The sequence below is a fragment of the Terrapene carolina genome, unplaced genomic scaffold, assembly GCF_002925995.2.
Source record: "Terrapene carolina triunguis isolate 2854851 unplaced genomic scaffold, T_m_triunguis-2.0 Scaffold69, whole genome shotgun sequence".
Classification (NCBI taxonomy): Eukaryota; Metazoa; Chordata; order Testudines; family Emydidae; genus Terrapene; species Terrapene triunguis.
Genome location: NW_020664420.1, coordinates 64,578,420 through 64,591,715, shown reverse-complemented (window position 1 = coordinate 64,591,715; position 13,296 = coordinate 64,578,420). Strand labels below are relative to the sequence as shown.

The 13,296-nt window shown below is 39.9% G+C and overlaps 1 protein-coding gene across 1 annotated transcript in view; it reads right to left on the bottom strand.

The window, feature by feature from the left end:
- The window catches only part of COMMD10 (COMM domain containing 10), a 180,033-nt gene extending 167,201 nt beyond the window's left edge, over positions 1-12,832 (bottom strand). The window contains exons 1-4 of the mRNA XM_024208771.3: positions 12,720-12,832; positions 12,018-12,108; positions 8,314-8,424; positions 3,487-3,642 (exon numbers count right to left, since the gene is read on the bottom strand). Of these exons, the coding sequence (XP_024064539.1) occupies positions 3,487-3,642; positions 8,314-8,424; positions 12,018-12,108; positions 12,720-12,751 (390 nt within the window). The 5' untranslated portion in view covers positions 12,752-12,832. The remainder of the gene's footprint in view (positions 1-3,486; positions 3,643-8,313; positions 8,425-12,017; positions 12,109-12,719) is intronic.
- Positions 12,833-13,296: the final 464 nt, after the last annotated feature.

Here is a 13,296-nt window from a genome sequence, read left to right as displayed (position 1 = left end):
TAGGAGGCTTGAGTGTAATACACTGGACACAATGTGGTTCCACTACATGAGAAGAAGACAAAGACATGAAGAATCTCCAGAAAGGGACTCAAGATGAAATATCAGATGCAAGTTTCCAAAGGCAAACACAAAGGAGGGAAGCAAAGGCATATCACCCACAAACAAGGCCATGCTTAGCACTCACAGAGCAAGATTCGGGATGGACACAACCCCAAACAGTGGAGGGCCAAAAGGTCATGTCTGGTAAATTCGAATATGCCCAACGGAAGTCAACAGCAAGCCAGCTCCCAGTATGTAGTTGCATGCTATGGATGAAGAGAACTCGCAGTCATGCTGTTCCATAGCATATTTTAAGATCAACAAAGGCTTTTCATTCTGGCTTTATTCTCTTTGTCAGGATCACATTTCATTTTTACAGGCAGTTTGTGTATTCTAGGAAGGGTATTTTGGTAACTCACTCATGATACACAAGTGACTCATTTGCTGTTAAAAGTCAGAGTGACTTAACTAACTTCTGGCATTTCAGTGTACGAAACCTGAACATCTAGGTGTTTGTAAATATATCTTTTTCAAAAGAGGGGAAGCTCCATGTGCAAATCTAGTATTTGTGTTCCCAAACTATCAATTATTTGCTTCACTGGATATCTGAGTGCACAAATACTTGATTTGCACATACAGTCACAGTAACTGCATGCCTTAATGAAGTCTTTGCTTCATGTCTTTGCTTCAGTCTTCACAGCTGAGGATGTTACGGAGATTCCCAAACCTGAGCTGTCCTTTGTAGGTGACAAATCTGAGGAATTGTCACAGATTGAAGTGTTATTAGAGGAGGTTTTGAAATTAATTGATAAACTTAACAATAACAAGTCACCGGGACCAGATGGCATTTACCCAAGAGTTCTGAAAGTACTCAAATGTGAAATTGCGGAACTATTAACTATGGTTTGTAACCTGTCCTTTAAATCAGCTTCTGTACCCAATGACTAGAAGATAGTTAATGTACAGCCAATATTTAAAAAGGGCTCCAGAGGTGATCCTGGCAATTACAGACCAGTAAGTCTAACGTCAGTACTGGGCAAATTAGTTGAAACAATAGTAAAGAATAAAATTGTCAGACACATAGAAGAACATAAATTGTTGGGCAAAAGTCAACATGGTCTCTGTAAAGGGAAATCATGTCTTACTAATCTATTAGAGTTCTTTGAAGGGGTCAACTAACATGTGGACAAGGGGGATCCAGTGGACATAGTGTACTTAGATTTCCAGAAAGCCTTTGACAAGGTCCCTCACCAAAGGCTCTTACGTAAATTAACTTGTCATAGAATAAGAGGGAAGATCCTTTCATGGATTGAGAACTGGTTCAAAGACAGGGAACAAAGGGTAGGAATAAATGGTAAATTTTCAGAATGGAGAGGGATAACTAGTGGTGTTCCCCCAGAGTCAGTCCTAGGACCGATCCTAGTCAACTTATTCATAAATGATCTGGAGAAAGGGGTGAGGTGGCAAAGTTTGCAGACAATACAAAACTGCTCAAGATAGTTAAAACCAAAGCAGACTGTGAAGGACTTCAAAAAGATCTCACAAAACTAAGTGATTGGGCAACAAAATGGCAAATGAAATTTAATGTGGATAAATGTAAAGTAATGCACATTGGAAAAAATAACCCCAACTATACATACAATATGATGGGGGCTAATTTAGCTACAACTAATCAGGAAAGAGATCTTGGAGTCATCGTGGATAATTCTCTGAAGACGTCCACGCAGTGTGCAGCGGCAGTCAAAAAAGCAAACAGGATGTTAGGAATCATTAAAAAAGGGATAGCGAATAAGATGGAGACTATCTTATTACCCTTATATAAATCCATGGTATGCCCACATCTTGAATACTGTGTTCAGATGTGATCGCCTCAAAAAAGATATACTGGCACTAGAAAAGGTTCAGAGAAGGACAACTAAAATGATTAGGGGTTTGGAACAGGTCCCATATGAGGAGAGATTAAAGAGGCTAAGACTTTTCAACTTGGAAAAGAGGAGACTAAGGGGGGATATGATAGAGGTATATAAAATCATGAGTGATGTGGAGAAAATAAATATGGAAAAGTCATTTACTTGTTCCCATAATATAAGAACTAGGGGCCACCAAATGAAATTAATGGGCAGCAGGTTTAAAACAAATAAAAGGAAGTAGATCTTCACACAGCACCCAGTCAACCTATGGAACTCCTTGCCTGAGGAGGTTGTGAAAGCTAGGACTATAACAGGGTTTAAAAGAGAACTAGATAAATTCATGGAGGTTAAGTCTATTAATGGCTATTAGCCAGGATGGGTAAGGAATGGTGTCCCTAGCCTCTGTCAGAGGGTGGAGATGGATGGCAGGAGAGAGATCACTTGATCATTACCTGTTAGGTTCACTCCCTCTGGGGCACCTGGCATTGGCCACTGTCGGCAGACCGGATACTGGGCTGGATGGACCTTTGGTCTGACCCAGTATGGCCATTCTTATGTTCTTACACAACCGTGCACAAGCCTGAGTTTCTGCCTTTTAGAAGATTAGGCCCTTACTACAGTTCTAAGTTTCTCCGCTCTCTTCCATGCCCCAATCCTCTTGTCCCAAAATTTGGATTTAACTGTGACAGGAAGTTTAAAATTTGTGACCATAAACAAATACATTCATTTCCTGTCAGTGTATTAAGTATTCTTTATGTATTAGTTTTGTGTACTATATATTTTTTACTTCTATACCAATAAAAACACAATAAAATTATCAAATGATCAACTGTTATCCTAAGACAGACAAAGCACAGAAGACTAGTTTTCTCCAATGCTGTCCAACCATTTTACAATACTAATCATGGCATCTTGTAATATAAGGGCCAGTCCCACATATACTTATTACTGAGCAAAATGCTTACAATTGTAAGAAGTTCTTTTAAAGTCAACAGAAGCATGAATTACACTTGATCAAAAGCATTTGTAGGTTCAGGCCCTAACATAAAGATAGTGGAACAATAGGTAACACACAGAGCACTTAAAAAGCTCACTTTTTTAATAGGAGGAAAGAAGCAAACATGTTTAACGCTAATGTCCTCTATACCCTACTTAAATTACACAATATTTAAGGACCCATATACTGTGCATTTTATCTACTTTCATGTCATTCATTCATCGCTTCATATACATTGTTACAGCATGTACTCAACCAGATTCTTGGTTGGTGAGCTGAATTATCTTCAATGGAGTTATTCTGATTTCTGATTTACACCAGTTTACAACATACTTTGTGTAATTTAAGTAGAGTACAGGATTTTAAAGAGTCAAACCTATGACATACATTATATATAAAATTTCCTTACTGATTTTTTTAATTTCTTGGCTGGTCAATAGAATTTGTCCTTACAGAACAAAAAAGAAATATTGTAATATTTGTGTCCTAATAATTATTGTTTTAAACTACTAGTTCCACTTAAACTAGAATAATTGCTACCTTTTGAGGGGCCAAAATCCTCTGCCTGAACTTTTCAATTGTATCTTGACCTGCAGCAGTCCATGCACTGACAAATGCTTCTGCTTTGTCTTGATCAAGGTGAATGCTCTCCAGCTGCTGTTGCAGAATAGCTGGTTTCAGGTTATGATACACTGCCTGTATAGCAGAAAAAACAAGTTAAATCTACTTTGGTACATGCAACTTTAGTACTTGATTAAGAAAAGCACTTTTCTAAATAGGGATGCTCTTCTCTATAGAGGTCTAAATGGTTCGTTTTTTCAGTCGAAAATAAAGTACTCTATTAATGCAAAACAAAAACATGTTACATGATTACTATGACCCTGGGAGCCACGTAATGCCAGTTGACAAAGGACCCACCATACTGTATCTCACATCAGGCCTGACCCACTCATTACATCCAACACACTGTTGTCATAATATTATCTAAAATGTGTCACATACGATATCTTATGTAAACAGCTGACCCACAGGTACCAAACATCATTGTGTGGTATACATACATGTTGTGTGTGAGCTGTATTTGGGAGGCAGTGCATAAATCCAGCTTGTCCTAGACAAAGGAATGTGTATTTACCTGTCTGACTGGCTTGATTCCAGGCAGAGGACAACTGAAGTATATTTACATTAAAGTGAACAAAGCCATCAAGCTAACAAGCAGGGGAGAAGACAATATAGTAATCACATCTGGGGGACAGAATCTGCACCCCAGGAAGCCTTCCTGGCTCTTGAGGCAGAGAAAATGGACATTGGAAAATATAAGGAGAGCAAAAAGCCATTGGAGTTATCTATCGCTTTGGGGACATAAGGTACAGCAACCTCTGAGCCTGTGAAAATTGGATCGCCTACTTCAGAGGCTAAGGATGTTGGTAACTTGATGGAAGTAAGTAAACTGCTTAGGCAAAGATTGCAACTTGCTAAAATTAAGTTTTAGTCACTAGAAAACATGTTTTATTTTGTTTTGCTTGTAACCAAACCTGTCTCTTTTTCTCTTGCTTAGCATCACTTAAAATTCTGTTCTTTGTTAATAAACTTATTCTTGTTTTACTACAAAACCATCTCATTGCTGTGTATTAAAGTGAAGTGTGAGTCTTCAGCTAACCTAACCAGGTGATGCGTTCTGTTTCTTTGGCGGCAGAAACATAGTAACTTAATTACTATGAGTGTCCAGTGAGAGGGAATGGACACTGCAAGGAGATATCTCTGGGGGAATTCAGGTTCACTGATTGTTACCTGCAAGGCAAGGTTTGGACTGGCAGAGTCTTGAAGAGTTTGCTGGCTAGGCAGACAGGCTGGTATGCCAGGGAGCTGACAGACAGCTTGGCAGTAGCAAAGCTCTCACTCTTTCTGGGGCATAGGGATGACACAGTAGAGCTCAGTTCTGGTTGTCTTGAGCAGAACATCACAATTACATTTTTTCAAAACTATTATTTTCCACAGGTAGATATTATTATTAAGCAATGCAAAAGTTACAATGGCCAACATATCTTTCCATCCATTAAAAATAAGTGTTCTGTTCTTTATGGCCTAGTATACCACCTTGGCACTTCTTCATGGAAACAAAAAAGAAAGTGAAGCCAAAACCTATTTTTAACATTTTCTGTCTTTCTTTCCCAAACTGACCTTTTCCTAAGATTTTATTATTTTTTATATGAGTAAAGCACAATCCAGCACAGAAGCATTTTGACTAACTTTATTTACTGACAAAAATATTCACGCTTTCTTTAAGAACGATATTAAACACTTAGATTAGAGATGTAATTTAGCCAAAATGTATGCAAAACAACATTGAACCAAACTGCAGGCCCAAGTCTGCAAATTCTTACTCATAAAAGTAGTCCCACTTAAATGGGATTACTTGTGTGAATAAAGACTGCTTACATAAGCACATTAGAACACAAGCACGGCCATACTGGTCAGACCAAAGGTCCATCTAGCCCAGTATCCTGTCTTCTGACAGTGGCCAATACCAGGTGCCCCAAAGGTATCATCTTCAAATTTTGCCACCTCACTGTTTACCCCTTTTCCAGATCATTTATGAATATGTTAAATAGGACTGGGCCCAGTAATGGAATGAACAGAACAGGTAATCATCAAGTGATCTATTCCCTGTCACCCATTTCCAGCTTCTGGCAAACAGAGGCTAGGGACACCATTCCTGCCCATCCTGGCTAATAGCCATTGATGGACCTATTCTCTATGAACTTATCTAGTTCTTTTTTGAACCCTGTTATAGTCTTGGCCTTCATAACATCATCCGGCAAGGAGTTCCACAGTTTGACTGTGCACTGTGTGAAAAAATACTTTCTTTTGTTTGTTTTAAACCTGCTGCCTATTAATTTCATTTGGTAACCCCTAGTTCTTGTGTTATGAGAAGGAGTAAATAACACTTCCTTATTTACTTTCTCCACACCAGTCATGATTTTATAGACCTCTATCATATCCCCCCTTAGTCGTCTCTTTTCCAAAGCCCCAGTCTTCTTAATCTCTCCTCATATGAAAGCCATTCCATACCTCTAATGATTTTTGTTGCCTTTTCTGAACCTTTTCCAATTCCAATATATCTTTTTTGAGATGGGGTGATCTCATCTGCATGCAGTATTCAAGATGTGAGCATACCCATGGATTTATATAGAGGCAATATGATATTTTCTGACTGATTCTCTATCCCTTTCCTAATGATTCCCAACATTCTGTTCGCTTTTTTGACTGCCACTGCACATTGAGTGGATGTTTTCAGAGAACTATCCACAATGACTCCAAGATCTCTTTCTTGAGTGGTAACAGCTAATTTAGACCCCATCATTTTATATGTACAGTTTGGATTATGTTTTCCAATGTGCATTACTTTGTATTTATCAACATTGAATTTCATCTGCCATTTTGTTGCCCAGTCACCCAATTTTGTGAGATCCTTTTATAGCTCTTTGCAGTCTGCCTGTATCATCTTCAAATTTTGCCACCTCACTGTTTACCCCTTTTCCAGATCATTTATGAATATGTTAAATAGGACTTGGCCCAGTACAGACCCCAGGGGACACCACTATTTACCTCTCTCCATTCTGAAAACGGACCATTTATTCCTACCCTTTGTTTCCTATCTTTTAACTAGTTACCAATCCACGAGAGGACCTTCCCTCTTATCCCATGATGGCTTACTTTGCTTAAGAGCCTTTGATGAAGGACCCCGTCAAAGGCTTTCTGAAAATCTAAGTACACTATATCCAGTGGATCCCCCTTGTCCACATGCTCGTTGACCCCCTCAAAGAATTCTAGTAGATTGGTGAGGCATGATTTCCCTTTACAAAAAACATGTTTACTCTTCCCTAACAAATTATGTTCATCTATGTGTCTGACAATTTTGTTCTTTGCTATAGTTTCAATCAGTTTGCCCAGTACTGAAGTCGGGCTTACCGGCCTGTAACTGCCGGTATCACCTCTGGAGCCCTTTTTAAAAATTGGCGTCACATTAGCTATCCTCCAGTCATTTGGTACAGAAGTTAATTTAAATGATAGGTTACATACCACAGTTAGTAGTTGTTCATTTTCACATTTGAATTCCTTCAGAACTCTTGGGTGAATACCATCTGGTCCTGGTGACTTATTTCTGTTTAGTTTATCAATTTGTTCCAAAACCTCCTCTAATGACACCTCAATCTGGGACAGCTCCTCAGATTTGTCACCTAAAAAGAATGGCTCAGGTTTGGGAATCTCCCTCACATCCTCAGCCGTGAAGACCAATGCAGAGAATTCATTTAGTTTCTCCAGAATGGCAGTATCATCCTTGAGGGCTTCTTTAGCATCTCGATCGTCCAGTGGCCCCACTGGTTGTTTAGCAGGCTTCCTGCTTCTGATGTACTTTTAAAAAAAAATTGCTATTGCTTTTTGAGTCTTTGGCTAGCTGGTCTTCAAATTCTTTTTTGGCCTTCCTAATTATATTTTTACACTTCATTTGCCAGAGTTTATGCTCCTTTCTATTTTCCTCACTTGGAATTAACTTCCACTTTTTAAGTAGAGGCTTACATGGTTGATATCTTAAGTAATAAAGCTATTTCAGAGTAACTTTGTACAATATTATGAAATATTTATCTAAAACATCAACAGGGAGGAAATGTTTCTCACAGTTTTGCAAGTGGGTTTTATTGTTGTTGTTTAAATATTTTATGCACCATTTTAAAGTATGTCAATGTATTTATGTATTTAGTGGCTTAGATTTTTTTGCCACCCACAACAGCAAATGTTGTTGGCGCCCCCACAAGCAGCTGAGTTTCCACACACACACACACACACACACACACACACACACACAAAAAAAGCTCGAAGTGATGTGTCATGCCCCAGGAAGTTGGTGTCCAGGGCCCCTAAGACTGGCTCTGGTACTTAGGGCCAGATTCTGATACTCTTGCATAGCACCTTACTCCATGAGTTCTCCCATTCACTTCAACAGAAACAGGGTTGTATATGTGAAGCTTAATTCTGCTCAGTGTGAGTGAGAGGATCACAAGCTGGTGCTCAGAGATGTGTTGATAAGCACAGGATACAGACTGAGGGCAAGCTTCTACTCCCCTTTACTCACATTAAGTAAAACCTTGCTCCTCAAGTACAACCCTGACTTCAATGAGACTACTTGCCAAGTAAGATACTATGCAACATTAGTAAAGGAGGCAGAATCAAACCTTAAATAAATAGCAAGACTGTGATATTTGTTTTCGGGAAGTGTCTATTTTAACTTGCTCTGTATAGTAATTTTTCTACCAAACAAGCATTATGTTTCAAATATTTAACAATCTATACTGATAAAAACGGTACCTGTTCCAAAATAAATGATATAGTTTCAAGGACTAAATGAAGATCTTGCTTCTCCACTGAAAACGCAGCTTGCAGTTTTTCTTCCTCCTCTTCACTGAAACTGCTCTCAGCCTGAAGTACAAAAAAGGGTTTATTCCTGGTATTCCATCTGCCATCCAGAACTCATTCTCCAAAAGGCAAGTTTAGTTAAAACATTAAAGAGTCAGGGTTTTCTTGTGTGTGTGTGTGTGTTTGTTTGTAAATGGGAGAGGAAAAAGAAACCTTGTCAGAGGAAAAAATATATCAGTATACCAAGGGCCTGACCAAAAACCCACTCACTTCAGTGAACCTCTCCATTGCTTTTAATGGGCTTTTGATCAGGCCTTTATGAAATATGCAAACAAGTGCACACTTCTTTCTCTCTGTATATAAAAAACATGTTTGAAATTACTATGCAAAAAACTCATCTTTTGACCACATTTGATAATATGCATTATGTAGAAAAGTTACATATTTATACTTGACAATACAAACCAGTGAAAACAGTGTAATGCGCACTGGCTGGACTAGAAATAAAAGCACTAAAGAGAAGGCAAAGATGCAGTGCCCCAGATATATATGCTTCTCTTGGTTTGCTATTGACATTCCTCTGGTCTAAACACAGTCTATTTTCTTCTAAAAGACTCAATAATAAAGGTCTATTTGGGGAAATTTAGAAAACCACATACAAAAAATCAAAAATCTACAACATGACGTATTAAAGATCATTGAATGGAAAATCTTACTGAACTAATGTACTGAACGTTTAAACATAATGCAAATATTGTCATCTGTTAAAACAGAATGTTCTATGTTTTAGACATCAAACAACATAATGAGGCCAATTAGCAATCCAGTAACTGCACAGCTACTCAAAAAAAGCAATTGAGTTGTCAGAGCAAAGATGATGTAATTACAAGGAGACCTAGATGGTCAAAAATATTTGAATCTCTAACAAGAATGCAAAAATGAAAATGTTAGTTTAATCTTTGTATGAAGTGTTGTTGTAGCCACACTGGTCCCAGAGTATTAAAGAGACAAGGTGGGTGAGGTAATACCTTTCATTGGACCAACTTCTGTCGGTGAGATAGACAAGCTTTCGAGTTTACACGGAACTCTTCTTCAGTCCTGAAGAAGAGCTCTGTGTAACCTTGAAAGCTTGTCTCAGTTTAATCTTTAGCTTTTAGAAGGAAATATGAAGCTTTAAGTATCTTCGCTAACACAAGGAAGTTTATTTAAAATTTCCACCAATTCAGTGCTCTCTACAGTTAGACAACTCATGGCTCATGAAACTGGTAATGTAATACAGAGTCTTCAACCCAAGTCATTCATTCAAATCCAGTGCAGGCCAATAGTCACCAAAAATTTTATGCTTTATAATGGTAATTTAATAGTTTAGGTGACATTAAGTTAATGGCTCTTTCCCCCTGCTAGTGGGCGAATATCTTCATTCATAAATAAATCACAGTTACTATTACCAGACTCTTGTTAGTAATTTCAGCAGCAAAATCAATAATTGAATCAAAGAGATGAAACAACCCTCACATTCCTAGAGGTGGTCCCAGTAGAGCATAGTTTGAACAATAAAGGTAAATTTGTATTATTATTATTTTCAGCCACGCTGTGCTGTCCTATGTCTAGACTTCAATTTCCAATGCTATCAGTTTGGCACCTTCTATAAATTCTAAATTCTTCAAAAAAAAAAAAAAAAAAAAAAAAAATTTCATCCATCAAAAATTGGTACAATGACATGGGGAAGTTGGAAACAAATGGGCAAATATGTACCCATGCACCTGGAGGGCAAGACCAAGTTTCCGTTACTATTGTTCTCACTATTATATATTGTGCTTTTCTGTTCTCATACAACAAAAATTAATAAAAGACGTGCCTCTAATCTAATTAATCTAGCTACTAGTCTTCCTTTTCCATTTTATATAGGCCACAAATGCAGATTGTGCATAGGCTTGATTCTATTCAATCTGACCCATCTAGATTCATCCATTCCTAGCATGTACACAGAGGCACATTTTTTGACTAAATATTGTACAAAACCTAACTTAGGATCAAAAGAAATATTTCATAAAGTCAAAAGAAAACTTCCAGCAAAAACAGCGTTTGTTTGGATTTAAACATTTTCCTCTAGCTTTCCACTTGAGCACTTTTCTGATTCATTAGTGCCAGAAAGTCAATTTAACACCAGATATAAACAAAAGTGACTACTACTGACTATTCACTCTATTTTCATTGCCCAAACCGCGAGAAATGAAATACAGGCAGCCAGCATAAATGGTGAATAATTAATTATGGGCTTTATTCTCACCTCTAACATCGCAAGGGCATAAGAGGGGAAAGCCAGCTCCATCCTTCCTCCCAAACCAATGGAAGCCCCCCTGTAGAAGCTCAACAGTGGTCCAGATCCACAAATAAACAAGGCAGGGTCAAGAGGCAGCAGAACCCATATTCACTCAAATCCATTAGGCAATCCTGTGAAACCTACTGCAGAATCTACAATACCTTGTGGTTCACCGGGAAGGCAGAGGGCTGGGTGGGAGGGAGGGATTCCTTTTGATTTTGGAAGATCCCTCCAGATTCACATTTTGTAATCCCCAGGGATTTACCCTGGAGGGGCAAGGGTGGAGTATGTACAATAAAAAGGAAACTTGTGCCTCCCAATAGAAGAATTCCAAGGAAAAAGTTTCATTACATGGCATTTTCACCCTCCTATGCAAAATTAACATGAATAGAGGAGATCATGAATGCAGATTTTTAAAATACCTTCAGTTTTAATAATCCTGAGTGTTAGTACTGGTTAGAAGCACTGTTTTTAAATATTATTTGAAACCGGTGTTTCCTTTGAAAATATGCTTTGTTGATATCTCTTGCTTGACAATATTTCATAACTTTTTTTCAAAGGTTAAGGGTCACAATTGCTCAGTTTTGCTTCATAATTCTTACACACCAGAGGACATACATGTTGACACACTTGTCAAACAAAAACGTGACAAACTCCATCATACAGAATAGTACATAACAATCATGACATCCTTTACAAATAAAAAGCAGAAGAGCTTCTGCAGATTATTGTATTATAGAGCTGATCAATATCACATTCCATAATGATTTTTGTTCATGAGTTGGCAGATTTCTGGGGTTTCATCCGTGGCATTGTACAGGGTCTGTAAACATTGACATGATTTAGGATTTTAAGTATAACTTATGATTTGTAAATTAAAATTTGTAGCAACTGCATCTTTATATAAACACTGGATCTTGAGGGCTCTTTGTGCCCAGTCTTTCCTTTATGCGTCTACCAAACAAAGGTTCTATTTTATTAGATCTTTACGTTTCATCTTGCATATTGAGCAAGTAATGTCAAATCACAGAAAAAATACACTTATTTCCCCCCACAGAAAAAGTGCTTTTATTTTCCTCCACCAGAAGTACGATACTATTTGCCACTCAGAATAAAGATGTAATTCTGTGGAGAAAAAAGGGTGTACTTTTTCTGTAATTTGAAATAATGTGTATGTTAAACATGCAAGACAAAACGTAAAGATTTAAGAAAACAGTATCTTATGACCTCATTCAAAAAAGTATAAAATACACAGTAACTGACATATGCATTATAGAGTTTTAAAATTTATTAAAAAGTGAGGGCTAAGGGATTATTGTTAGACTATACAAACCTTTAGATGAAGCTTTTGAAGGATGCGGGAGAGTAATCGAGGAAATTTGCCTGGGTCTATCATGTTAATGAGCAACACTGCTTTTTTTATGCTAAATAAAATGAAAGAGATCAGGTAAGTTTCCTAATGTAAACATATTGGCTTTAAACAATGTAGTACAAATATTTTTGTTTTCTAATGTTTCACACACCAAGCACACTAGTGCTACTGGCATCTAATCCAAATGGATTTGATACTTTAAACACAATTTATAAAAATTATAAAAATTCACTGTGAGAGAAACAGAACCAGTGTCCGAGTACGGTAAGGATCAAAATAGGAATAATTCCACCCTTCAATTAAACCGAGGCAGAGCTGACGCCCTGGGTGCTTCAGCCCAGCCCACTGTATGATACTGACATGGTCTCACTGCCCCATTAGTGGAGAAACCCACATGCTGGAAACCTCAAGAGGCACAGCACTGACCCACTGGGGACACAGGCCCTGTACCCCTGGCACACTGGGGAGTTGGGGTCCCAGCCCAGATGTCCCAGCGTTTGGGGGGTCCCAGCCCCGGTGCCCCCGGCACACTGCGGAGGTGGGGGGAGGGGGTCCCCAGCCCGGGTGTCAGGCTGGGGCGAGCCGGTGACGCGGGTGCTCCCGGCTCCACCCTCCCCGCCGGGCCGGGGCTCCGCAGGCGCCGCTCTGCCGGGCGGTCCGTACCTGCCGCTCTCGGGGATGATGGGCGCTGCCATCCTGGCCGCCGCCGCTGCCTGGTTCCGCCGCCAGCGCCCGGCAACGAGGGTAGGCGGGGCGGACGGGAGCCCGGCAGGCTCAGCCGGCCCCGCCCCCAGTCCCGGGCGGCGCTATGGGCGGCCCTGGCTGGCCGGCCCCCTCCGCTAGTGACTGTCCTGATTCGCTCGCTCGCTCGCTGCCCGGCGGGAGGGGCCCGGGGCCCGCGTGGGGCCTTGGAGCTGAGGCTGCTCGGCACCCGCCGCGCTGCGGATCCCTCCGTGTCCGCTCCTGGGGGCGCGGGGCCTGCAGCGTGTTTATCCGACCCCCGACAGTCCCCGCCGCGCTACAAATAATGTGTACAACGGCCGGACAGTTTCCCTGGCAGGCACCAAAGAGCGCGGGCACGGGCCTTGCTGTGACTGGTTCCCGCAGCAGGGGCTTGTACTCGACTAGGCTGGTTTGGAGCTTAGCGTCCTGTGCGCGTGGTTGGGTGTTTGATTTCGGAGTCGGCACAGAAACCTGGCAGTCCGGCGTAGCAGAGCCAATGCCAAGTGTAAGGTAACAG